This window comes from Callionymus lyra, chromosome 9 (genome assembly GCF_982586985.1).
Source record: "Callionymus lyra chromosome 9, fCalLyr1.hap1.1, whole genome shotgun sequence".
In the NCBI taxonomy this organism is placed as follows: Eukaryota; Metazoa; Chordata; class Actinopteri; order Syngnathiformes; family Callionymidae; genus Callionymus; species Callionymus lyra.
Genome location: NC_141826.1, coordinates 12,011,208 through 12,039,107, shown reverse-complemented (window position 1 = coordinate 12,039,107; position 27,900 = coordinate 12,011,208). Strand labels below are relative to the sequence as shown.

General features: G+C 38.2%; 2 protein-coding genes across 2 annotated transcripts; one reads left to right on the top strand and one right to left on the bottom strand.

Moving 5' to 3' along the window:
• The first annotated feature begins 390 nt into the window (after positions 1–390).
• LOC148071839 (gap junction alpha-3 protein-like) lies at positions 391–4,267 on the top strand. Its single transcript, XM_087798580.1, has 2 exons — positions 391–526; positions 2,991–4,267. Exon 2 carries the CDS (start codon positions 3,009–3,011, stop codon positions 4,080–4,082), a length of 1,074 nt encoding a protein of 357 aa, XP_087654706.1. The 5' UTR covers positions 391–526; positions 2,991–3,008; the 3' UTR covers positions 4,083–4,267.
• A 4,854-nt stretch (positions 4,268–9,121) lies between these two features.
• On the bottom strand, positions 9,122–11,872 carry vma21 (vacuolar ATPase assembly factor VMA21). Its single transcript, XM_087798581.1, has 3 exons — positions 11,688–11,872; positions 11,416–11,522; positions 9,122–9,713 (listed from the first exon to the last, which is right to left on the bottom strand). The coding sequence occupies exons 1-3, from the start codon at positions 11,747–11,749 to the stop codon at positions 9,574–9,576; spliced, it is 309 nt and encodes a 102-aa protein (XP_087654707.1). The 5' UTR covers positions 11,750–11,872; the 3' UTR covers positions 9,122–9,573.
• Positions 11,873–27,900: the final 16,028 nt, after the last annotated feature.

Here is a 27,900-nt window from a genome sequence, read left to right as displayed (position 1 = left end):
ATGTGAGGATACAGACGGCTGCTCGTCTTCAAATCAAGTCCCCCTGTGATAGGAGAGAGACCCTCCTGCTATATTTAGCTCGGCAGCACTTGTGTCCAGACAAACGCTATCCAACTTCATTGGCCAGCTGCCCTGTCACTCACGGCAGCGAGCGAAGAGCAGGGCTTTAATAGTTTACATTAGACGGTGTGCCGGTGCCAAATTTAACCATGGGGGGAAGGGCCGGGGGGGCAGGCCGGACATGGTTGGCAGAGTGACCGGGAGGATCTCTCTGTGTTGTGGTCGTCTGGGAGGCCATCAGGCAGGGGGGGGGCGTCTTGGAACTTTCTTAGTTGAACTTTGGCAACTTTGAGCAGGTTCACCGGTGTTGGGATTGTTCCAGGGCGAGATGGGATTTGGTGCCGCCGTCCATTCAAGGGCATTGATAGGAGCCGGGACCTGGCGAGGACTCAGGCCCGTCAAAGAGGCCTCATGGACCCCCGACGACTTGTTGCAGTGAACTACAGGGGATGTCCGAGCTGACCAGGTGGGTTTTTTGTTCATGTAGTCTCTGTGTTAAAATGTGACTTCACCAGTGCTTACTTACCATGAACATTACATTTTTACTTACTGTACACCCCTTGCTAGGGCAGTATTTGTCACACCACCTTCCGTACAGTACGATGTGAATGTACACAGGATGTATTTATAACGGTGTGTCACAGGGTCCGACAGTGACGCCGTTACTCAATCAAACTGAACTTCCTGCTTGTTTCTCCCTTCTTTTATTTCACCATATGGAGATCATGTTCCTGTGACTCGCCTCACCCCTGTCCGCACATGCCAAATATACATGCTCTTAAAGTAAATATAAGTCTGTCAGCATCCACGTAGAAAAGGCCACAATACCTGCTCAGCATAAGTCGACACCGGACTCCCCCCCAGAGGGCTCCTCCGGTCTTAGATCTACTCAACCGGGTAAGATATTCATTTAAAACAAAGGTTTGGGCTGATTATCAGCATTTCATCTGCAGCTTTAGACCGAACTTTAGTGGGTCAAGATCAAGGACAGTACCTGGACAAGACAGGAAACGGATCAGTTGAACAATCTTCAGATAAATCAGTTTATTATTTCACTATAAGCATTTAAATCATCACATTTAAGGGCATATCTAGGCTAGCAAATGCATTATTGTTAAATGATTCAACTTTATCTATATTATTATTGTTGTATTGTTGTACCCAAGGTACATATTTGTTGAAAATTAAAAACTACTTAAACAAATATTACCAATTGAATCTACATTTTGATTAAGAACTTGATTTTGAGTATTATTGTTCCTCCACTGACATTTCAATGAAATAGCATTTTTATTTTTTTTTGCTCACTTGAAAATCTTTATTGAGAATAAAGAGTTAAACTTTCCTAAGTAACATTTGAAGATTCTAACAGATAAGACTATATTTAGCTTGGTAAATGAATAAATATTTCTCTGCAATATGGTGTATATATATATATATATATATATATATATATATATATATATATATATATATATATATATATATATATATTTAATGAAACTATTAACTGTGTTAGCTGCTCTTAGCATCTTAGCATTTTAAAGGTTGCAGACTCCTGTTATAGCTTAATAACTTGAATCTGAGCAACACAAATAATAAAATAAATGTTATTATAAATGATTCGTATAAGATTCATTTTGATTTATTAATGAAAGCATTTCAATAAAATGGATAAAGTCCTTATCATATAGTGATTTTTTCTTTTTACACTTTATTATCTCCATTTTCTCCAGCAATCAAAACGAATACTTTCAGGAGTATTTTCACAATCACAAACAAATTGTCTGCACACAGTGGTCCAGCAAGGAGATCGTTCTGGTTCATCTCTTCACTAACACAATAATATTTTTTATTATTAAAAATATAAGTTATTAATTAAATGCTCCTAAAGTAGTCAAGTTAGGTCTGCTGTTGAATTATGCAATTAAACTGTTTATTGGATTCAGGTTTAAGAAAAATAAATCACAATAATTTAAACTTTGTAATATCAAGAATAAAATACTCCCTTTTCATGATATATTTTATGATGCTAATATGGGTATCTAATTAAAAGTAAATTAAATAATAAACTAAATAAATCTGCTGTCTGTAATGTCAGTTAAAGGAAAAATATCTTTGGAAAAGCTGCAACCTATTATCTCTGTCTACGGTCTGATACATAAACCTTTATATTTAAAAAACTAACTAGAGTATTAGGGTTATAGCTTAAGTTTTAAATTTGCCTGAACTATCCTGTTAAAAAAAAGTGTCGATTTCAAATACCATCGTCAAAATGTTGGTTAATTAATTGGTTCTAATTCAAGTAGATTAATGGTCATGTTAATATTGTGACCTATGAAGATACATTAGAGCCAGAGATTTCCAGTAACAGTAAGTTAGGTGGTATGGAAAAGAAATAAACAATAGTACAATCAGACACATACTTCTTGTTGCAGGTTGCTTTAAAGTACATTTTGTTAGGCATCAACCTCGACTATATAAAATTAGTTTGGCCCCTTTTGTGATTGTGTGAAGTTTTGATCTTTTAAAATACATTTTGACACATTTTTGCATTTTCGAGCTCTCGTGAAAATGGACGAGGCACATTAGTCCGGGTGTTTCGTTGAAGCCATAAAGTGTTACATTGCTTTGCCCTTTAAAAATGGATCGTTTGAGAGATTTGGAGCCATTTGTTCGTGTTCATGTGCCTTATTGATTTCTTTTCAGAGTACAAGAACGCCTTTTCTTACAGCCACTAGGGGGTTTTCACTTCGGAGTCAAAGTGCCTTTGGTCGATAAATATGTTTTACCATTTAAGAAGTGACAAACGCAAAGAGTGTTGGGGAGTTCGGGGGGAAAATTACTCGGATAACTGCAGAAAAATGTCTGTATTTTGATGGACCGTCAGAATGAGTCAATAACAATCTTGATGTCTCCAACACTCTCAGATCTGATCACACGAAACCATGGGGGACTGGAACCTTTTGGGAAAGCTCCTGGAGAAAGCCCAGGAGCACTCCACCGTGGTCGGGAAGGTGTGGCTCACGGTCCTCTTCATCTTCCGGATCCTGGTCCTGAGCGCCGCCACCGAGAAGGTGTGGGGCGACGAGCAGTCGGGCTTCACCTGCGACACCAAGCAGCCCGGTTGCGAGAACGTCTGCTACGACAAGACCTTCCCCATATCTCACGTCCGCTTCTGGGTGCTCCAGATCATCTTCGTGTCCACGCCGACGCTCATCTACCTGGGCCACATCCTCCACCTGGTCCGGATGGAGGATAAGCACAAGGAGAAGTATCGGCAGACCCTCAAGTCCGGGCTGGTCGTCGAGGCGAAACTTAAAAAGCCATTGAGGGACGATAAAGGCCACGTTCGCCTGCGGGGGGAGCTCCTGCGCACCTATGTTTTCAATGTGATTTTCAAGACTCTCTTCGAGGTGGGCTTCATCGTGGCCCAGTACCTGCTGTACGGCTTCGAGCTAAAGCCCATGTACACGTGCGGGAGACCCCCCTGTCCCAACGTGGTGAACTGCTACATATCCAGACCGACGGAGAAGACCATCTTCATCATCTTCATGCTGGGGGTGGCGAGCGTTTCTCTGCTCCTGAACCTCATCGAGATCTATCACTTGGGTTTCACCAAATGCCGCCAGGGCATCACCTTCAGGAGGAACCGGCGAGCGGCGGCGGCGGCGGAGAATATCTCCAAGGAGCCCAGCGAGGCCGCGGCGCCGTTCGCCCCGAGCTACGACGACTACTTCCACGGGCAGGTCCAGCCCGCCTACCCGGCGGTCCCGGGCTACAATCTGTCGCCCGTGTCGGACGTCACCGACTCGTCCTTCCACCCGTACCACAGCAAGGCGGCGTATAAGCAGAATAAGGACAATTTGGCGGTGGAGAGGAGCGGCGGTAAGCCGGAGGAATGCGACACGAAAGGCAAGAAGGGAGCGGGATCAGCGAGCGGGTCACCCTCGCAGACCAGGCCCAGCAGGAGCTCCAAACACAGCAACAACAAGACGAGAATAGACGATCTGAAGATATGAAGCGGTCTGTACTTCTGTCAGCGGTCTTAAAATTGCTGCGTGAAGATCGGATGTTGTTTCTGAGGCGTCCAATCGTAGCGGTTCCATGAGATGACACACGTTTGACTCATTCCAGCTTCGGGAAACATAAATGTTTCACCTCAAGGACATTTTTTTTTCTCTTCTATAGTAACCTTCCTGTCGTGTTCGGGTCAAATACAAGTGAAAACACTGATAAATGTCCACACTTTGTACATTTGTACATCTAGAAGTGATGGTTAGATTGTTGTGTAACCGGAGGAGAAAAGTATGAAACCAGATTATATTCATCAGATGCATAAAGACAATCACTATCATGACACACAAATACAAACACAACCCGTACTTAGTAACACACACACACACACACACACACACACATCACCCCAACACAGAAGAACTCACACATCAACCCAACACACAAATATACAGCTAACCCCAACTGACTAAAAGACACACAAATTACCCCAACACAGACATGCACACAAACACAAAAACACCCTTAACCAGATTCAAACACAAACCACGCCAACACACAAATACAAGCACAATCTTAACTCACAAGCAAACACTTGCAGCAACACTAACACGTAAAAGACAGGCAAATACTACCCCAAACCACAAACACACACAATAACCCAAATTGCAAACACACACACTAAAAAACACAACCACAAGCCTTACTCAGAGTCATACACATCACCTTAACAAATAAATACACACATCACCCCAACACAAAAATTAAACCACCACCCCAACTCAGAAAAAGACACACATTAAATAAAATAAATAAATAATACATACAATAAAGACAACATGAAACTCTAACACACACATTACCATCAACACACAAATAAAACCAAAACCCTAACTCGGTAACGGCCCAACATATAAATGCACACTCCCCAAGACGCATACACACTATACCAACACATAAATACACACATCACACCAACACCCCAAAAACATAAACGCACACATAAACCCAAAATGCAAACACACACAAACCACAACCATCGCTAAGAAACGGAAACACACAGGTCACGCCAACAGAGAAATGCACTCACCCCAAAACACACACATAACACCAACACCGGAAGAAACACACACAAATGCAACCCCAACACAGAAATATACACCACCCCCGACACAGATATACAAACACAACTCTGAAACAGAAAATGTAACACATTCACAACAACAAGAGAAAGAAATATATACACACTAACTCACAAATAAACACCACCCTAACAACAAAATAAAAAAAAGTCACCAAAACACAGAAATATACACAACAACCCAACATAAAAACACTCGTACTTCTTTCTGGTTCCATTTCTTGTGTTCATGTTGATTTATTACTGCATAGTCATGACTGTGTTCACAGGCAGAGTTTCAAGTGTGATGATTAAAGGTGTTTATGGAGGAGCAGGTGAAACGGACCAGTTGACCAGCAACACTCGAGTGAAGCACGACGAACACGACAGGAGGGTCGACACTAGTTTTAGCCAGAACTCAATAAAATGTTTTAAAAAGGCCACACTCTCTGTGGTTTCACACTTTAGGTAACTGGAGACGTGTCCGACGCATTTATTCTAGAGGGTGACGAGTCAATTTAAGTCAGAGGTCACCTTTAAGGAGAATTCCTTCAGCGAGCGCACACACTGAACGGAGCCAGAACACATCAGCCTCAAGTCAGGCTGACCTTTGACCTCCGGCCAGAGCGTAAATAAAAATCACATGTTTTTTTTTTTTTTTTTCTTTAGACTTGTTTGTATTTCTTCTCTCGTTTCTTGTAAAGCACTTGGCGACGACGACGTTTGCACAAACTGCTTAGAAAATAAAGATGTCTTAAACGATGTCAATGTCTTCCGTTCTTGTTCGGTTACAGCTGGAGATTTTTGTCGCTTAGGAAAACCCGACTAAACCTACGAAGACTTTTGTTTTTAAGTGTCAAATATTTGTCTGCTCTTGCTTGTCTATCTATGAATAGGTTCAGTCATACATTTCCGATCTACGGTTCCTCGCTTCCCTTTGTTCCCTGATGTTGTGTGAAACACATTTTCTCCAACGTCACCCTGAAGTAAAATCCAAATCTGTTGATGCAGATCTTCATAAATCACCGCGCGATAGGCCAGACCGCTCTCAGAAATACACTAGATTTAACCCCATAGATCATCTTAAAACACAATAAAGTAGTTAAAGTTCACACAAGCTTTTGTAACACGGGGGGGAAAAAAAGATGTGATGTATGAGCGTGTTTTGGATCCAGCTCTTTGAAATCAAATCTTTGACATGAGAGACATCACTGTTGGCTTCACGTTAAGTTCAATATTGTGCGTATGATGTCAAGAGTTTTCAGTGTTAATGCAGTTATGAACAGAGTTTAAATATATTTAATTATGTTGTTAATTACTCTTGATTGCATCATTACATTCTCTACCGTCGATATGTATTTATGGAAGCCAGGGAGGTCGTTCACCTTGACCCAGAGACAACACAAGGGATACCACAAACACATTTGTTTTCGGGGCCTTCTGGTCAAAGACCATGAGATAACACAAGGGTTAAATAAAAATACAACATGTAACGTTGCTGGTTCTTTATAGGAGTACTGTAGACCAGTGGTGCATTTTTAACTTCTTGTATTTGCCACGTTCCTGAATTAACTATCAGCTTTTATCTGGAAACACCCTCAAATATATATATATATAAAATGGATTTAAAAGATTTTAAACTGTTAATTTAAGCGATTTTTAAATCACCATTGCAGGAGCCAAGATCTCAAGCATGAAACTAGTTTGTTCTTTTCTTAAGGATATTTTAAAGTGAAGGGAGTTTTTAACCAAATATTGCACTTGCTAGCTTAATGTGTAGATGTACTAGCTGCCGTTACTCAAGGTGAAATCTATTGTTAAAAAAAACATGTTTATGTGGAATATTTCAACTAAAATAACTAAACTTTTGTTACGAGGTTGTTGGAAGTAGTAAAGTCAGTTTATTTCAAATGGTTTTAACAGTGAGTTGACAAGGTTTCATGATACAGTGGCCTTATTTTTAAAGGCCACTAGATGGCACTCTCGGCTCTCATAACCCTTGGCTGTGAACAGCATTTATTTGAACTAGGATTGAGCTCAGATAATTTAGCTTCATGAAGCGTCACAATTATGGAGGTAGATGTTTTATTATTATTGAAATGATTAGGCTTTAATAAAAAAATACATTCTCAACTTTTAAAAAGTTGCTGTAATCGAAGACAGTTTAACTGAAAGTAAGTGTTTTATTATAGTTTTTAATGAAATAATGTATTGATGATGACATTGCAGCAACTTTTAATTGATCTTTTTTTTATGTAATTCTTTTTTTGGTTTCCAAATGTTTTTTTTTAAACTCATTTTTGGTTTAACAATAGAGAAATAACCCTCCCTCCATGCGTCATCTCTTCACTTAATTCTAAATACATAAAATATTTGAGTAAACATATTTTCCACGTTGCGTACTCTTTGTCTAACGTGTGTTTAATTGAAAGTGTTGTCTGGTTTGATGTGTTATTAGTCGGACACATGTCGTCTCTAATCCACCGACTGATACATGCAAACCCACGTATCGACCCAATGAACCTTTGCAACATCAGGCCAAAAAAAAACTAAAGAAAATGAAAATAGTGCTTCTGATGTTTGCTGACTGACTGAGTGTGATTGCTCACAGGCCTGTCGTCACGTCACCCACACCAGCCTCCAACCATACGGAACATTCCATCATCCCAGTCTGGCCGGTGCTGTGTTCGTGAGCCTCGTGGCTGTGCTGCTGAAAGGACAAAATGAAGAGAAATCAGCTGTTGACACGAATTCTGAGGCAAAAAAAAAATGACTGAACTGAGGAGCTACTCGTTTTTAGTCGGCAACTAGCTCTATGCTGCCACCCTGTGTCCACTACTGCGAATTGCATCAACTTCAAGATTGTCTTTATTTTCTTTTTTTTCGCCCTCAGATACCCTTAATATTTTTGTTTTTAACTTCTTTTTTCGCCGCCTTAAACTTTTAAATTTAATCCATTGTTTTTTGTGTTCAACAAACTTGCATCTGATACTGAACCTGAGCACAAAGCCAGAGTTGTTTGATACAATAATTTGATTTAACCTTCTTTTAAAAACGCCGCAGACGTTCCCTCACACTTTAGTAAAAAAGCTGTTGCACAAGCGTACGGTTGTGCAGGCAGATGGTACAAGACGTCACGGCCTCTCCTCTCCTGACGCCTCTTTTAGAAAAGATAGTGTCAAATGTAATGTGCGTAACGAAAAATATCCTTTCAAATTATCTACTTGAGATTTTGTTGTTCCATGTGGTTTTTCAATACAACTTTGTATTGATTTTTAAGCAGAAAAACAGATAAAAATACTACCAAGTCTTATTTACTGAACACATAAACAATATCCTGTATTTATTAAAGCATATATTAACTGGTCATAGATCCTTAACATTCATTTAAAAGGTAAAGCGATCAAATTTAATTAAATAACGTTCTGTGTAAAATTGTGTCACAAGTTACCACAGTCTTTCAAATTGGTCCGATTTAAGATTAATTTCCTGTTTTTTCCAAGAGGAACAAAGAGACGTAATCTGTGGGATCCGCATGTTATTAATGAGTCTATATATGGCACCAGGATATATTTATATATTTAGACAAAAAAAAGGTTTATTTAAGAGAGATTTTGTGTCCAGATCAATACATGTAGGGTTAAAATAAATAAAAATTGTCCTGTTTTGGAATTAACTGCAACAATATCTTGTATAACTCAATCTTTCTAGTTCCAAAAAGAATGTATGAACCCAATTACCATTTAAAACAAAAAATATTTACAGTATCTTTCAAACATTCTACAAAGGAAAGTAAAATAATCAATAAAAGTAATTTGTGTTTATGTACTTGTTGAGTTTGAAAAATCCTACACAACTAAAGGTCATAAGGAAAAATACAATCAATGTCATCTTTTAAAAATACATGTATTTGAAAGACAACAGTTAAAATGAAGAAGGGTTTGATCCCATTTTTATTTCAGTCAAGAACAATCGGCAACACACTCGACCAACATCAACACTCACTTGACTACAAAAAGACTTTTTTTTCTGCGATGCTGGTTATCTACTTGTACGTTGCATTCAAACATCGAGAACGTCAAACCTCAAACGGAAGGCATGAACAATAGAGCCTCTTGAACCGACACACTTCTCCGTCCGCAACGGTAACATTTTCACGGAACAAAAAAAAGGTCAAAAGGTCAGTCTGCCGGAGCTGCTGACACGTACAACGTAGCCGTCTCTGTCCCAGTATTATTTTTTCAACTCTCCTCAAACCAAAATCTCTGGTTTGGTCGGTAGAACCGGGGCCAGGGGGGGGGGGAGCCGGGAGATGTGGATCCTCGCCCGGTTTCATCCATCTCCAGTGACGGGTTGCTTAAAAAGGGGGGGTTGACCTACTCGTTTTTATTCTTCCCTTTTGGCATGTCTTCCTTACAGGCCACATAAACAAACAAGGCCAACACAAAATGCACGGCGAGCACGGCGATGATGGTGGCGTAGTAGTAGCCGTCGATGCTCGACATTTCCATTGAGCCTGAGGGAAGCAGAAGGAAGTGCAGGTTAATGATGTGTCAGCAGTTTTTCTACAATCATTTGTGCAAGCATCATCATTTGAATAATTCTTCTGGAATTCCAACTGTTTCATTTGGCATCTTAGGGGAAAGATAAACATTTATTCTTCCCACATTGGTGATAATAATTGTAATAATTTGCCATAAAAACAAAAAGTACAGCAATATTTTAAAGAATTCACAATAATAAATAAAGTAATGATGAACAAATGAACAATGATAATCGTTAAAATATCTCCACCTGGTTAATTTGTCATTCCAGAAGCCATTTATTAGACAACATGTCGTTTCATTTTGAATTCCGTCAGTCAATTTATATGCAAGAACATCTCAGAGAACCCCCGCCGAGACAAATCAAGCTCCACCGGCAAAAGTCAAAATTAGGAGTCTCTCATTTTTTCCTGAACGTGTTTCCCACCGAGTGTTCGTGCTGAGCTGCTCGAAGGAAATCATTCAAGAAAACAAGGACGCACGTGTTTTAAACCTGAATATATTTGTGTGTAAATAAGACTCTGTAATCAAAAGCAAATTGATTTGACATTTACACCAACTAAGACTTGGAAATATAATGCATTCTCGTTTTTTAAGTTCCAATGTTGTGTTTACACAACACTGATGATACTGATACAGGATTCCTGCTGCTAAAGGCAAGTTACATTTACTCTAAATTAAATTATTAATGCAATTTAAAATTGAATGCAAGATCAACTTCAGAATAAGCATGAATTTGAAAAATATCTTCCATTTCTAATGTCGTACTTTCAGCCACAAAGAAAAATTTAAATAAACCGTGTAAACACAACATAGGAATTCTGGTTGGACAGCCAATAAGTAAATATATATTGTGTAACCAATAGAACATCTTATTTATTATGTGTTCACATGTTTAAGACATTTGAAAGTTTGTATTTCAGAAATTTTTAAGGGATAGTTCACCCAAATACTAATTTTCTTCTCACCCTCATGTCGCCTACCGGTTGGGATTATTATTATTGGGGTTACCGGTTTCTTTTTAGAGTTAATGACAAAAAAATGTATATTCATTTTAATGTAGCGACTGGAGCTCAGTTGTCTTCATCATCTTGATGTTTTTAACTGTGTCTTTGGACTAATTCCTTTAAATTCTTATTTTTAGATGCATGAATTGAATGACTTTTGAGACTTTTTAAGGATCCCTGGAAACCCTGATAAAGAGAAAAAAAAAAATTTAATTTAAAAAATGATTATTTCTTAATACAGGTTTATTAAAGTGATTTTTGTGAGCATGTAGTTATTCAAGGCAGATGAGTTATGGTCAGAAGGAGATGATCTTCAAACTACCAGATGACGTTTCAGTAACTGCACGCTGATTGGACAAGAGTGGTGACGTAGTACTTGTCGAGTAAACACGTAAAAGTAAACAAAATAAATTATTAAAGGATTAAGGAAATATTCGATTATACTGTATACTGTATATACGTGAGGTACTTTCAAAGGTAAAGATAATTCGACACAAAATAGCTTTTAAAAATCCAATGATAGTTTTGGTCACGTGAGCATGAATGTGGTCGTTCTGAGCCACAAGAAGTGTAAGCAGCAAGTGTGTGTACACACACACACACGTACACACAATCGTTCAGGACGACTTCAGGTTCCATTTAAAAACACTTTTCATTGGAAACTTACTTTCGAAAAAAGCTTCTGAGGCGAACAGGAGTCCGAGAGGAAGCGTGATCATCAACACGGTGAAGAACAGGAGAGTCTTGAGGGTATGAAGGAGATCACTTTCAGACCTGAAGAGGACACAGGTTTACATCAGAGATCGAACGTCACAGCGATAATATCGAGCAGTTAAAAAAAATCGTGGCAATAACCGATTTCTGTTATAACTGGAGATTCATGTGTTTTTGTCAACGATGCTACAATAGCTAGCATGCTAGCTTTGTTTGTTTTCCTACCCTCTCTGGCTCACTGGACGATCGACGTTTGCGTCTAGAGAAGCTCTGCCGGATACTTCCATGGTGATCCGGGTGGAAGGTAAAGCGTAGATTTTAAAATACTATTTAATCAAAAAAATGAAAAACCTTTGAGCAGGTGTTTCTGTCATCAATGAAATCTTCCCTTTTCCGGTTTGTACCACAAGACTGTCACATGACGAGCGCCGAGCTCTCGCGAGAACGGAGCGCGTTTAACGTGACGTTTATATATATATATATATATATATATATACAGTTTATATATTTTTAATGGTTTTTTTTAACGCTTATTTGAAACGGTAAAACATTTCTATGGTTCCATATATATATTACGTTTTGTTGCCATGTTTAATCATCCACAACTATAAAGTGGTTGTCTGTTACTTTGGAACACACACACACACACACACACATACACAGACACACACACTGCATTTCAAAGTATTTTAGGCAGTTATAAAATATAATAAAAACCACGAGACTCTGCATATGCAAGTTACTGTAAAATGTCCCTGACCTCAGGCAGCTTCCGAGAGTCCCTTTGAAATCAATAAAACACTTATTTATCGCCACAAATATCACTTATTCCTTCCCGTGGGAAAGTTAGTCCGGATGTTACGACCATTAACATGTTTTTTTTTTTCATTTCATTTCATGTGATAATATGTAATGTCAAAGAACTGCTATAATATAGCAGGTTGTCTCCAACTCTTTTTGAAAAGTAAGTAGTTTTGGTTCATATTTCTAAGATTACGATATAGAAATATCCACATATAAATGTAAACTTGTATATTGCATCTTCATTATATTTCATAATTTGTGCCTAAATGACATTTCAGTACTGTAGGTTTTAAGTCTTCAAGTTACAATTAAATCCTTATTAATAAGAAAAGGTGTGTTTTTTTCCCTTGGTTAATTTTTTATTGATTTTATATTGCAAACATTATTTAAATTAATTTATTGGAACACTTTCAATTAAAATGTATGCGTATGGATGGATGGGTGGATTATCCCATCATATTTTCAGCAAACATTAGTACTGACTTAAGTAACAGAGTAAGAAAGGTCATTTATGACTTAAAGTTGATTCATATTAATTTCATTTGGAGTAAATCTTTTAGTAATTTACTTGAAAAAAATGTACAATTATTAAGTCAGCTGTAATTAAAACCAGTAAAAAAAACACATTCAATATGGATTATTTAGTGAAACATGAAGTTTAAAACAATAAATAAAACTGGTTCAACTGACTGGATCTGTGATTCACAAAAGTTTTGTGGGGTTTCAAATGCTCTTTTATTTACTCTTTCCAAACGTTGTTACAATTATTATAATTTTTTACGTTGTTTGATTCATATCTAACTTTCAACCAATTGAATTAAGAATCCGTGGTGTATTTGTTCATATAAATCACCTTGATTTACGTGTCACAGTAGAACCAGTTGTACCTCGTCCCGCTCCTGAAAACCGAAGTAAGCCTGGAATGAGGAATGTTCTTAAAGTCGTGTCATCGTCTCATGATAACTCACCTTCACTTACGATGAAGATGAAGAAGAACATGATCCATCCATCTTCTATGATTTCACCGCCGCAGTGCACATGTTCACAATGTGCCTGAGCATCTGACATTCCTAAATAATGCAGTGGCCTCTTGTTTGATTTCAAGGTTAGGTTAAAAAAAAAAAAAAAGACAAGATGCTATTTAGGACTTTGTGCGGATGAGTTTCCCCATTCTGCTCCAGTTAACTTTCCTCTCAGCAGATTCTACCCCCAAATAACACTGTTTTTGTGAAAAGTTGCAGAAAAGGAACAAGCCAGAAGTGAAAGGAGAAACTGAAATAATGTTACCTTACACTGTAAGTTACAGTATATTTCTCCAAGAACGTGGACGGCTAGTTATAGCCTTTTGAAAGTCTCCAACGTTTCTGTCCTTTTAGCCTTTAGCAACTTCTGCGTCATTTTTGGGAATCTGTTCCTATCCACCGAAAAATGAAGCTCTCATTTTTAAGTCCATGAAGCATGTTAAAAAGATAAAACTTTTTTCTTTTTTTTTAAATTTATTTACATGGCCTTTGCATTTTTCATTTAATTTTTTTTTTCGGTTTTGTATCTTATAAAAGATCCCTGTCTGAATTCTCAGCGAATGAGAGGTTACGAGACCAGAGTCCACTATGACGTAATAATGACTTCACTCCTCATCCAGTCAGCTGTAATCACACTCACTTTTTTTATACAACAAGTACCTTGGTGGTGGAGACTTATGTGATTGATGACGCGCGGTGACAAACCTCGATGCTTGAGAAATCACAGCATAGTGGGTGTGGTTATGGTAGACAAGATTTCATCCTATGAAAAACTTCTCAGTGGGCGGGGCTTAAGCACATTTTCTAACGTAAATATTTAATGAAAATAGAGTTTTGTACAAACAGACACTGATGATACAATGGAGTCCAACATCTATTTAAGAGACACTTAAATTCACACATTAGTTGCTCTTTAAAATAAAATATAAAACTGTTTTATTCAATTCTTAATGGAAGTCTTTATATATTTTTTGACATTGATAATCTCAGTTTCTTATCTTATCTTAAACACTGCCATCTGTTCACGTCACAACATCCACATGAGCATTGAGGCGACCATCCTTCAGGCCACTTGTAATGGACGTGGCGTAACAAATTTGACCCCCGGGCCTCAAGTTTAACGCATGCAATAGACGTACACATGAACTTCCACAAACTCGCATCCTTCTCTCGGCTGTGGTCGCCAGCTCAACTACACACACCGTTACTAATAATAAACGTATCGTCAAAAGACAAACAGACTTTAAAATAGGTCAACAGTAATTACTCATGATGGAAATAACATCCGCTTGATTGACAGGTTATTTTCTCTGGCAACGAATGTGTGGACTTAAAATAAAGACGCTTTATTGCACTGAGCTTTGGGTAGAAGTGACGCGACGCTGCTACAGTTTTTAATGAGAAAAAGCACTTTTGACGAAGCGGAAGACGAAGGTCAGGTCCTGTTTAGATCCAGTCAAGATGTTCACTTTTCCTAGTTTGCTGACCTTCTAGAAGTATTTCCCATAGACCTCTTCTTCGCCTGGACTTCCTCTGGGATCCTGTTGCAGACCAGAAGTCACGAGTGTTGAAGCCCACCCGCCCACCACCGTTTATCGTGGCACACCTGTTGTTATGTAGCTGGTGAAGACAAGTCTACCACAACATGGGGAGCTGCCTTCGTATCACGTTTCCATTTAAAAAGAGAGTTACGACCTGAAATAGACCCTCGCTAATTCTCATCTGGCGGCGTGACTAGAAACATATGAAGGTTAATTCAGGTCATGTTTTCCCAGCATTGAAATTTAAAGAGGAGTTACTAAAGCGATTTGGAATTCAAGGCGAATTGAGAAGAATGTGTCAAACACGCCACTCACTTGTATGTATGGTTGCATTTTTTAAATACAGTTGAATCTAAATTATTATTTTTAAAGTCTTAAAACAGAGGTTCAAATTTTGTTATGACTGAGTTTGACATTTCTGACATAGTGAGAAGTTATGCGAGTGTCTGTATGATTGTAAAAAAAAAAAAAAAAATACTATTCAGAAAATAAGAGCCATAACATATCATTATTGTTATAAATAATGAGAAAGATATAACGATAATTATATAACTGCCTAAATGTGATTTTTGTTTATTGGTAAATGTTTAACTATCTTCAGTTAAGTTTCTGATTGAATTAAAACAATTTTGTATACAATAATTATTTTTTTAATGTAATAAATACATTTATCTGTAAACAATTTTTTTTTCCTTACTGACACATATTTTAAAACTATTCAAACAACTTTCAATAAAACAATGATATATTTTTATATAAACTAATTATAAACTGTATTTCAAACTATTTAAAGCTCGGTGGGAAGATTGAAAGTATAGCATTTTCTAACTGGCTTATTTATTATATTTGGCCACTTGATAGCGATCCCAATCCGGCAGCTGAAAGTCGTCACGATCGTTAACATAAAATGTTATAAACCCGGGGGCCAAATCCAGTCCTTTTATTATGGATCAATAAAAACAAACAAGACAGTTTTATAAAATTGGCAACAAGCAGAGAAAAGAACAGTTAAATGGGATCAATAAAGTTCTATCTAAATACAGTAAAAAAAAAAAAAAGAAAAAAAGAAGTGAATAGAGTAAATAAAAGTATAGCAATAATATTGGGTTAAAAATTGGTGCAAATGAAAGACATGAGCTGTATCTCAAATCGCATACTTAAACTTAGTATTTTTAAGTGCACAAGTGTTTCTCAATTCTTAATATGTGTAATGTAGTGCGCCATACACTAAGTTGGAGCACTAAAACGCCCACAAAACTGTAGATCGATGGACACTTTCTACCCTAATTGGCCGCCATCTTAGTGTCGTTTACATTGTAAATGGAAGTTACGTCATATATATTATATATGTACTTACAGGTGCATTTCCAGCCAGCAGGGAGATGACATGTCTTCGGCGCTGATACCGGTGTAAATATCTATTATTTAATATCATATTTCTTGACCAAAACTTGCAAAACGTGCTGCCAGCAGGTGTCAGTGATAGTGTTCCTATAGCTGGTTGCAACAATCGTTAAATAGTATAAGAAGCGTTCACATCATTTCCGGTTAGTGCGTACCGGCATTGTTTGATTTGAGATGTACTATGTTGTGTACGAGGATCTAAGGATCAAGCTGGGAATAAAAAAAGTATTCTAGAACAGTTCTTTAATTGAGTCTCTTGAAACACGAACAACTCCAAACAATCGAAGCGGCGAAACTCCAGTACATAAAAATGTCCAACAGAAAGCACAAAAGCGAAGGGGAACAAAGGGAGGAGTCCAGACTGCAGGCGCTCTAAAATACAAAAAAAATAAAATAAGTGACTCGGAAGGCTGTTACAAAAAGTGCTGGCAACGCCAGGAGAGTCCAAGAATTGCTTTAGAAATCAAGGTAGCTACGGAACGATCTGGAACAAACTTTAACCATATGTGGAGAAGGGGTCTTCTGGCGATGCGTTCACGGACCGTCGGACCTTTCAGCATCGCTCCTTGATCGCCAATCGCCTGCAGCTGGTAATTCCTCCTCTGCAACAAAAAGCAAAAGAACATACCATGGGGAAAGAAACATAGAACTATGACATACTATCTGTCAAGAATTTGCCTACAAGTTAGTACGCACTAAGAAGAAGTATGCGATTTGAGACACAGCAATGCTCTGCATTCTGTAGAGTGCTTTTCTTATTTCTTATATAATTAAAACAAACATCTTTCTCCTTCCATGTTCTTGCTAATGTACTTTTTCATTGAGGTATTAAGTTTAGTACTAATGGGATGATGAAGCTTCATGAAGCTGTGTCATGTTGTTTAGAGGTCAGTAGGTGGCGCCATGAGTTTATGTGATGTTTCATTAGAATAGTTGTTCAAAACCAAGGAAAATAGTGCAGAGACCGCCATCTAGTGGACTCTGAAAATAATGACACTGCTTCATGAAGCTTCATCAGACCATCACTAGTATTTAGTTTGTAAAGAACAGCGCTCCTATGTTTGGCTCACATTGGAAACAAGAGGGTTGATGATTTTGAGAAGATACATTTAGTTCAAAGAAACCGCGAAAAAAACATGTCGAACCAATTTGACATTTTGGGTTGAGGACTGAAAGTCCCATGTTTGAAAGAAGCGGAGAAAATAATGGGGTTCAAAAAAACAACCCTCTTAAATAATCTGCAACTAACCAGTGCAACCACGAAACCTCCACTCGGATACAAACTCATGACACAGAACCTCCTTCGTGCAATAGGTCAATGATCACTATTTCTAAAGATCACTCATCTAATGAGGTTTGAGCGTCTAATATCCAGTTCTGATTCCTCTCTTTGCTCTGTTTCCAAGAATAACTCCCGCTGTAGATACGAGAGTGTAGGTGTGAGTCTGGGAAACATCTGAGCTGCTTTGCTATCTGTTTGAGGAATTCAAGTTCTGTTAATGACACCAGCCTGAATGTGTGCGAGAAGCAGAATGTTGGACTGATCAAAAGATAACAAGTTCCTTTTAATTTAGAAGCGTCATTATATGTTAGAAAGAACTTTTCTGTTTGCAGCGCGAACCGGTACAGTTAAACCATGAAGGACTCAAATCCAGCTGGAGGCGGTCCTGGATCTCTCTGTGCTCGCATGTTGACCCTGATACTCTGGTATACTCCTACAGTCGAAAAATATATAGACGTTTCATGGGGACTCCTTTTATACCAGTTGGTTCATATTTATCAAAAATAACTGACATTAGTGAAGGTTTGAACTCAAGATTACTTTTTTAGATTCTAAATTTGTCAAAGAGTTAAAGAAAAAAACATCTTAAATAAATTATGTGCTATATACAGAGCCCCTTACATGACGTGGTAAAAAAAAAGTAATATCTGGACAATGAATAGTGGTTCTACTTCATATTGGTGCTCCGCCCTCTAACAGCTTCGCAATTGGTTAGAGGGCTTCACACCAATTAGTAGAACCTGAGATTATGATAGATAACTCAGGGGTTCTACTTCATATTGGTGCGAAGCCCTCTAACCAATAGCGAAGCTGTTAGAGGGCTTCGCACCAATTCATAGAACCTGAGATTATGATAGATAACTCAGGGGTTTTTGTGGCCACAGATATTTATTTTTTCAGACCAGGTCATGTCTTGGGCTTCAAAAGATATGTACGTCTGATTATTTGTTTCAACAAAACTGTTTTTTTCTGTTTCATTCATTGTCTTGGAATGATTGTGATTGATGATTTCTTAATTTTTTTTGCCATCACCTGATAACAATCCTAATCAGGCAGCTGGAAGTCATCAGGATTCGTTAACATAAAATGGATCCAGCTCAAGACCGAGTGCCAGCAAAGTATTTTTTATTATGGATCGATTCAGTCTCCACGATTAAAAAAACAATACCAAAACTCCAACTTAGAGAGTTTTGTAAGAGTAAGTAAGATTTTGGCAGAGTGACTGCTGACTCGTCCTTTTTGTTGTTCAGCTCATTTTTTTATTTTCTACCGCTTATTCCCGAGGGTAACTGGAGCCTGTCCCAGCTACTACAGGCAAGAGACGGGGAACACAACGAACAGGACGCCGGTATTTCGGTCCGAAGACGCATTATCAGTGACGTAGCTTCCGTTTAGCGTCATCTACATCACTAAGATGGTTAAGGGTGGAAAGTGTCCATCGGTCCTCAATTTTTCTGGTCGCCGATCTGTCACAGGTCACACAGATACACCCAAAAAAATAAACACACTCAAACAATTTAGGGTATTATTTATTCAACCTGTACCTGGAGTTAACCCACACAAACACAGGGACAACATACCGACTCGACAAAGAAAGGTTGAAGCGAACCCACAGCCTTCTTGCTAATCGTGCTAAAAGATATAAAGGCTATTAAAGTGTTGACGGCTTTCCAACGTTACCTTAAGCCCTATTCGGCCGGGATTAGTTTTACCTGTGGACCTTTGGTAATTTGTAAATTACCCCCCACTTCTCTTATTTTAAGTACATTCACACGAAATACTGTAGGTAATTTGCGGCAGAATTTTTACTTTACATACATTCGCACGGTAATAAATCTACGACATTCTTCGCAATTATTAAAAATCGGCTTTGGTCCACAGGTTATACTTATCCAGTGTGAGTCGGGCTTTAGTCTGTATTGATAAAACACTCAGTTTCATTTTTTATGTTCATTCAAACCATTAAATGATTTGTTTCCATATACTGTATAAATGTTTATATTTGGTTTTTCTATTGGGTAATGCACTATTCAATTTATATAAGAAGCCACCGCCGCAAAATCCAAATTATTTGAAAATGAGCAAATTCTTAAAATAATAAAATAAAAAAGTACTGGAAACACCTTAATTTCCTGTTTAAATCAAAAAGAAGGTATCCTTAAAGTGATGGATTATATTATAAAAGTTAACCTTTCGAGGGTACATGGCTACATTTCCATTGACCAGGTGGGTCATTGTATCGCCAGGGGCCAGAACAATGAGAATGATGTCATGAAAAAAAGGACATTAAAGAGCAGACAAACCGTTCTTGAATCTGAAAAAGTTATAGTTAACGTGTTAAGTCGTCGTCATGTTCCCTTCTCAAATTTCCTCTTAAAACCCGAATCTCTCCCTTCATTGAATATGATTTATTTATGACTTATGGGGTTGATATAATTCCTCTGCCATCTGAAATAATCATGAGCTCCTTTTCCTACCTTCACTTTCTCCCACCCACGACACCAGAAACCTGGCGCTAATGAGACTCAGCCTGTTGAGACACGCAAGAACACATGTCACGCATGAAAAAACAGGTAAAGCTGAATCCAATGCACAAATCCATTAAGAGACCGGCTTTTGTGGCGGTGGTGGTGTGGGCCCACAGCAGTGACACCCCGGCGCTGTAAAATGCAACGATGTGCAAAAGCTGTAGAAATTCCTCTGTGCAAAGAGAGCAATCGGTTCCTCGGTGAGGTTGAAAAAAAAAAAAAAACATCTTCTGCAGACAAGCCATAAAATGGCCCATTGCACTGACCTCAATAGAGGAAACGGTGGTCTTCTCTTTACAACCTTCGTGTCCCAAGACTGATAACTTGTTTTCCAGTTTCCTTATAAACCTGTCCCAAATTGCGAACTTCTCCGAGTGCACTGGTTTCCAGTACCACATTAAGATGGTGTATTTAATTGGCCAGTGTGCAAATTTTCCACATGACACAACAGCTTCTTCTTTTACTACTTTTTTAACGCCGATTGCAACTTGTCGTTGAAACCCTAATTGAAGTTATTTATTTATAGCCATAATTTAGTGTTTTCTTGAGACATTTACGGCGGAATCTGCTCCGAAGATGCGTTGTCAGTGACATAGCTTTCGTTTAGCGTGATCTACGTCAAAAAAATGGAAAATAAAAGGATTAAAAGACGGAGTCAATTTCGTCGCTCAAACAAAACAGCACTTCCCTCCTGAGTCTTATACTACTGTTTGTGGCGAAAGATGAATAATCCAGAGAATGTACAGGTGGCTTTATCCGCCTTAAGTCAAAGCAAATACAAGCTTCAAATAACGATCGGACCGGACCCACTTCTCCTGGCGACTTCACAGATTGACAGTCCCAGGCAGAATGGTCCCCAGCTGTAGAAGGCTTGCTCTTTTTAAGTCAAATTTCCCTTCTTTTTCCAGCCAAATTGTTATTTCAAGTTCCCTGTGTCACCGATCTCCCGCTGAGAGAGTTCCTAATTTGTCTTCCTGTAATCTAATTATTCATATGTTCTCGGGCGGGGGTCACCTTCCTTCCTGGGGTGTCTCTGGCTCTGTCTTTCGCTCCCCCCTCTCGGGGTCTCTCCAGCTTTGTTCTTTGGTATACTATTTAAGGTGTGATTCGCAGACAAACAGATGTTTGAATTTATCGATGTCATGACTCTAATTCTGATTCAAGCTTGACTCGAACCAGTGTGAGTCAGTTTGAGTTTGAGTGGAATGTTGGTTGTGAATGTTTGTAGACAAAAGTTTTTTCCCGCTCTTAGATCAAACTTTATATATATAAAAAATGTAATGCCCATCGATCCACACTCAACTTTCTGCACCAATTTGCACACTACATTTTCAGACACTGCTCATTGGGCACTCACTTGTGTACTCAAAATATTAAGTGCAAGTGCAGAAGTGCGCGATTTGGGACACAGCCCTTCTAATCACTACGCAATCTTTCATATGGTGTCATGTACGACACTAAACCTGTGAGGGAAGTATAGAACAGGTGGTTGTCAATAAGACAATATTATATTCCACTGTCATGTCCAACCAGGCTCCTGTGGGGATTTACACTGGCTGTCTTAGCAGAATCCAAATAGGAATGATAAAAGAGAGACGCCTGAAAGATGTGAAACACTGGGATGAAATCAATCAAAGAGAAGAGGATCCTCTCAAGTTTTAAGGGAAAAGGACAAGCTGTCCTTGAACATAACTACAACAGTTTCTAATGAGGTAGTGGCTAATAAAAGAGTTTAGTGAGCCTGTACATAATCAACTCTTTCTCAGCCATAAATTGAAGAAATCGAATTGTGAAAATGTCAAATAAAAAGTATGTCCAGATATATAAATGGGATTAGGGTTGATAGAGTACCTAGAGAAGTTAAGTGTGATGTGGGAAGAAAGTCTGTAAAAGAGAAGCGGAAAAGTTGCCTCTGTTTTACCGAAGACTAGTTTGAAGACTTGAGTCTTGCGACACTAGTCGAGTCACCAAGGAGTTGCATGGAATTTCGAACATGTTGGATTTTTTTCGAAGACTAGTTGGAGACGTTTTCAAGTCTCCATCAGGTGTTGGAAAGCTCTCAATTCAGAGTCGCCTTCACGGGGACTCTAGCCACTACTTTGTCCTTGACCAAGGAAACGTGTCAACTTCCTGAGGCAAAGAAGATGGAGAAGACATTGCGGGGACATCTCCGTGACAATGCTTCACTGGCAGAGACTTCGCAGAGATGTCCCCCGCGACGGCCGGGCGACAGATCGATTGCTTGCTCGCTCACAAGGGAAACGTCTCGGAGACGTCGCAAGACAAGATGACAACCAGTTCGCACAGAAGTCGTCGCTACACATCACTGAGACATCTCAGGGAAGTCAAGGCGACTTTTGTGCGAATTGAGACGTCCCTCCCCTCGTGAGAGCGCAAGCAATTTTGAGCCTCTGAGTATGTAGGTACTGTATGAGGAGCAAAATGTATTTGATGTCACAGAGGAAAGGTGCCTATGTATTTTAGTGTGTAACTATGAATTTGAAGTCATGATAAAAAATAATTAATTACTACTGAATTTAGTTGGGGAAAAAAGTGTGACGCAGAAGGATTAGATGAGTCGTCGAAGTGTCTCGATCAGACATTTCTGAGCTCTGCACAATATAAGTCTAGGTTGCATTGTTGAGGGTCCTGGAGCTAATCGTGTCTAAAGAAAAAAAAAACCTCGGTTGAAAATGTAATAATACTCTTTCTCTCTTTTTAAACCGTGATGAGACACTGGGGTGTCATACTTGTTTTTAATTTGGTTAGTTGATATCGTAGTGATTGTTGTTTTATTACGTCCCCTTTGGGATGCTCTTTACATATTTTGCTACTATTGCTCCGCATCGAGCCATCATTAAAATATGAATTTCCTTTTTTTCTCAATCGTGGTATCACCCGCTCAAAACTTTTGCCACAGTCATACAGTGCTACCTTACCAGTTGCCGTTGCCATGTTCCTTAAATAAATGATGATTGTGACGTACAAGGATTCAGTTTAACTAAGAAACAGGCACTATAAATGTCTGAAAGGAAACACTGAAATAATTCAGAGTACATGTCAGTCCAGGATCCGGGAAATTTGCACGATCCAGGAAAACATTTCCTGTTTCAATTCGCCATGTTCTTATGGCAAACCGATTTGGACTGTACCATCTGGAAAATCAGGGATCCACTTGAATGCATGTGCGTTCAACAACAGGATTTTATTTATATAGTCGAGAATGTAATGTCTCTTAAAGTCTCAAAGCATCCATTTTTATAAAAAATTAAAAAAGGAAATAAATAATAGTCTGTGTACATTTAGTATATATATATATATATATATATATATATATATATAATATTATTTATTATTTACCCTGTGATTTATACTACAATGCTGACATGATGGCCAACATTGATTGTAGCCACTAGATGGTATCGTCTTTCATAACATCAGTTATCGGTTCTATTAATAAAGTTGGGGATTTGGAATGGATCGCTAATTCACCACATTATAAAATCCGGTTGCCATAAAATCATGGCGGATCGAGATATGCCATATGTTCACCAATCATGTACTGACAGTACTAACTAACATTTTTTCAAATGTTGGTTTAATTTCATAGAAGACTATTAGAAAAATGAAGCAGTAGCAGACTGGCGGAAACTGACGACTCATCAAACTTTTTGTTCAGTTCATCATTGTGTGCTCATGGTTCCTCCAACAAATCTGTATCATCTATCCATCTAAAATCTATCACTAAAATATGTTCATATTTTCATGAGTTTCCTCCGACGTGAACTCATTTGTAAAAGTCAAGATCACTCATGTCATAAAATATCACTTCAACAACTGACTTGCCAAAAAATGGACGTTTTATTACAGTCGTGTAAATTTAAAGTATTAAACCTTGTTGACTTAAATCTTGGCAGAACACATCGATAAACATTCATCACACTCTTGGATTCCCCGTCTTATCCTCCCCTTGGATGACCAAATTTGACTGTTCCTTTTTTTTTAAATTATGACTTTGTCCTTCTCAAAACTTTCACCGTGACGAAGGCGCCCCAGCCCAACTTTTGTCTGGTGTTCCAAATGTTCTCATGAGTCATCTAAAGTATCTCGGCAGGGACAAAAACTAAGAGGTAGAGTGGAGAGTGGAAGGTGAGAGGAAAAGGAAAAGTGATGACCCTGCTATTATTCTGTGACTCTTTGGTGTGGCGGAAGCATCACCGTCATCTCCCCTCGAGCCACTTCAGCCGATCATCTGAGGCCGACGATGAATGTTTGCTGCTCTTTACCCGGCAGTTACTTTCCTCAGGGCCTCAGGATTCCTGCCAGAGAGAGCAAATGTCATTTTTGAACGGTCGATCTGGATGTCATGTGAACTGACTGATTGACAGCTCAAATTCTACGGTGTCTAGGCCCAGACACAGACAAAGTACAGCCTGGGGACCCCAGACAGGGGGCCCTGGCTGTATTTTTGCAGCCCTCAAGCGGTCAGAATATAATAAATGATCATCTATAAATGTTTCTGATGGTGAACAATTTTATTATTGAACTTATTAAAGTCAATAAAGATCTGTTTTAGGACTTTTTCCCCCTTTTCTTTTATTTGCTTCTAAATTAAATGTATTTAAAATTAAAATGACGCAGTAAAATGCTATTGGTATTTAGCATCGCATAACTGCATTTGATTATTTTATTGTTTAAATATAAAAGAGTTTTCATTTTCTTAATTGGCAACTAATGTGTTTATTTAAGCGTGTCTTAAAAGATGTTGGACCTCTATTGTACTCATCAGTATGTGTCTGTTTTTACAAAACTCTCTTTTCATTTAAAAATTTACATTAGAAAATGTGCTTAAGCCCTGTCGACTGAAAACACTTTTTCTGGAGAGGAAATCTTGCTTACCATTACCACGCCCACTCTGCTGTGATTGGTCAAGCATCATCGACAGTCCGCACGCGTCATCAATCCCGGAAGTCTCCACCTCCAAGTCGTTGGACTCGTTGTATAAACAAAGCGGGCGTGATTACAGCTGGCAGGAGGAGGGGGAAAGTCCATCAAACGTCATTATGGGCTAAGCTTTCGTAACCTCTCATTCGCTGAGATTTCAGTAGAGAATGAACTTAAAAAAGGAATAACTTCAATACATGGTCTTGTGTGATAGTCCCTTACAGTTAAAGTACTTTGATTTAGGCCAGGGGTCGGCAACCCGTGGCTCCAGGGCCACATCGGCTCTTTCAGCCCCCCGGTGCGGCTCCCTGAGTTTTTGAAAAAGTATAAATGTGTTTAACAAAAACTGTTACTTTAAAACTTACCTTGGCTAATATAAATACAACGTTCTTCAAGTTCTTCACGATCAATAACGCAGAACTCTGACTTCTCGCTCCCCCTCCCTCACCTGTCTCAGTCTTAAAGGAACAGTAACACGCAGAGCAGCGCTCGTTATAGTATTTTAGTTTAGTTTTTTCAAAAATGTAATTTAAAATTTGTGCAGACCTTAAAAAAAAATCATGACCTCTTAAACCAGGGGTGTCAAACTGGTCCAGAAAAGGGCCAGGGTGGTGTAGGTTTTTGTTCCAACCAGTCAAGCACATATAGTTGAACCAATCAGGCGTCTGAAGACAGTCATCAATTAATTGTCAGTCTGTTGTTGCTTGTTTAAGCCGACACCTGATTGGTTAAAGCACACTCCTGTCTTAAACTATCATTTCTTTTATCCTACAAAGAAAATATTTTTATATTTTATTATTTTATATTATATTTTATTATTATATTTTCAGTCAATTACAGACCTTTACATTATTATAAATTAGGTTTGATATCAAATCATTTTATTTTGAATTACCTACTATTTCGTTTTTTGCATTGTTAAAATGATAATAATAATAATAATAATTGATGATGATACAATTATTATGATGTATATTAATGTGTATATATAACCCTTCAGAGTCACATAGAGCTAAGAGTTAAAAACAAACATGAGTCAGTTAAACAGGACAAACAGCAGTAAATACACAATACAAAACATTGTTATGAGAATTATCAATGCTTAAAGTTAAATTCACTCTTTTTCTACTCACCCCTATGTCGACTAAGGGTTGAGATTATTCAGAATAATATGTTCTTTTAGTGTATTGGGTAAAAATGTATGTTCCTTTTAATGTAGTGTATGGAGTTCAGTTGTCTTCATCTTCTTCCAAAAAGACAGTTATAAAAACATCCAAATACCTCCGTACTGCTCGTCTGTAACGTCCATCTTATATTGAAGCCTCGGACAGAAGAGATTAAGGCTGACGACCTGGTAACATCCAATAACAACAAGCCTAAAATGAATGTCTTTTTGGACGAAAATGAAAACGGGGCTGAGCTCCAGTTGCTACATTGAAAAATGAACGAACATTTTTGTGTATAACTTTAAAAGTAACAGATTATTCTGAAAATAATCAAACCTTAGTGGACATGAGGGTGAGTAGAAAATAAGTCAAGTTTGAATCACTATCACTAACTAACATTTTATTCATAGTTTGTTGATATATAGCATAAAGGAAAACAACACATTATATGGAACTTAACTTTAAAAGCCATGAAGGGTATTGCGGCTCCCAGTGTTTTCTTTCCTGTAGGAAATGGGTCCAAATGGCTCTTTGACTTGCTGACCCCTGATCTAGGCCATTTCCAGAATCTGATTAATCACTTGAACAACCGCCTTTTAAGGTTTAAAACAATTTACATCGGGGTCAACTACACAAGGGGCCAGAATTTTTTAACTGTCTTAGTCATGGGCTGATCAAACTATATATTTACCAAACTGTCTTAAACTATCTTTATTATCCCCATGTTTACCATCAGTTTTACTCTTATGGAAAGTCTCTGTTTAAATGTTGACTACAAACATAATCTCTGTCCCTTATATTGTCTTAAACACTCGCATCTTTATAGGTCGAAATATTAAAATTAACATTATTTTACTTTGACTTTGAGCCCGGCAGGGCCACACAAAATCACTCGGTGGATCTGATCCGGTCCTCGGGCCGCGAGTGTGTGATTAAAGGGAATAACATGAAACGCCAAACAGTTAAAAATAAACACAGCAGTGCATTAGAAATGTGCCCATGACATCTTTGGGCGTTGCTGTCAGGGAAGCGCTCATAGTTTATTTGGTGGCAGCAGTATCTGCTCGCAGCCTGCCAGAGCTCATCCCAGCTCGGGCGACATGCGCTCGGGCGCATTTTCACCATCACAAAATCCCATCTGTGGCTCCCAATGTCACATCTCTACCAGCGATAAATGAGATGATGTTCACGTGGGCAATTATCGCGTCCATTTTTATTCCAAAAGAAACTGATCATTGCTTTATATAGATAGTATTTTTTCCAGTCATGTTCATTTAAAAAAACTTTATTTCTGGTGTCATCTCTACAAGATTTTGCTCTTTTGCGAACCTCAACCATCTACTATACTTAAAGAAACCAGTGGATCCTACCACGTGCCACATATTTCTCAAATCGATTCTTATCTACCTCATTGAGCATTCATCTTCACGGTGTACAGTGGTCGAACTGTTTCCACTTTGTGAGTCACTGTCCCTCCTTAAGGTTTGTCTAAAGTACTTCTGTAACCCACGCTAACACTTACTCACAATACACAATTGTGTGCCGTATGATTCAAAGATTTGTCATGGGTTTAATTTTTTTCAACTGTATTTTACATACTACTGTATATGTTTCTATCAAATGATGTGTCAAACTCAGTTGCAAAAAGGGCCAGTCGAGTTAAAGTGCCAAACCAAATGTTTATTTTTTACAAACTGTCTGTAACAGATTTCGATTTTATCTTTATTATTCTCATATCTCTTTGCTC

Bases quoted from the DNA above. Each gene is read 5' to 3' on its own strand.
- LOC148071839 (XM_087798580.1), top strand. From the start codon at position 3,009: ATGGGGGACTGGAACCTTTTGGGAAAGCTCCTGGAGAAAGCCCAGGAG.
- vma21 (XM_087798581.1), bottom strand. From the start codon at position 11,749: ATGGAAGTATCCGGCAGAGCTTCTCTAGACGCAAACGTCGATCGTCCA. The intron at 11,523-11,687 runs GTAGGAAAACAA...TGTCCTCTTCAG, and splicing joins CGTCCAGTGAGCCAGAGAGG to GTCTGAAAGTGATCTCCTTC. The intron at 9,714-11,415 runs GTAAGTTTCCAA...TGCTTCCCTCAG, and splicing joins CTCAGAAGCTTTTTTCGAAA to GCTCAATGGAAATGTCGAGC.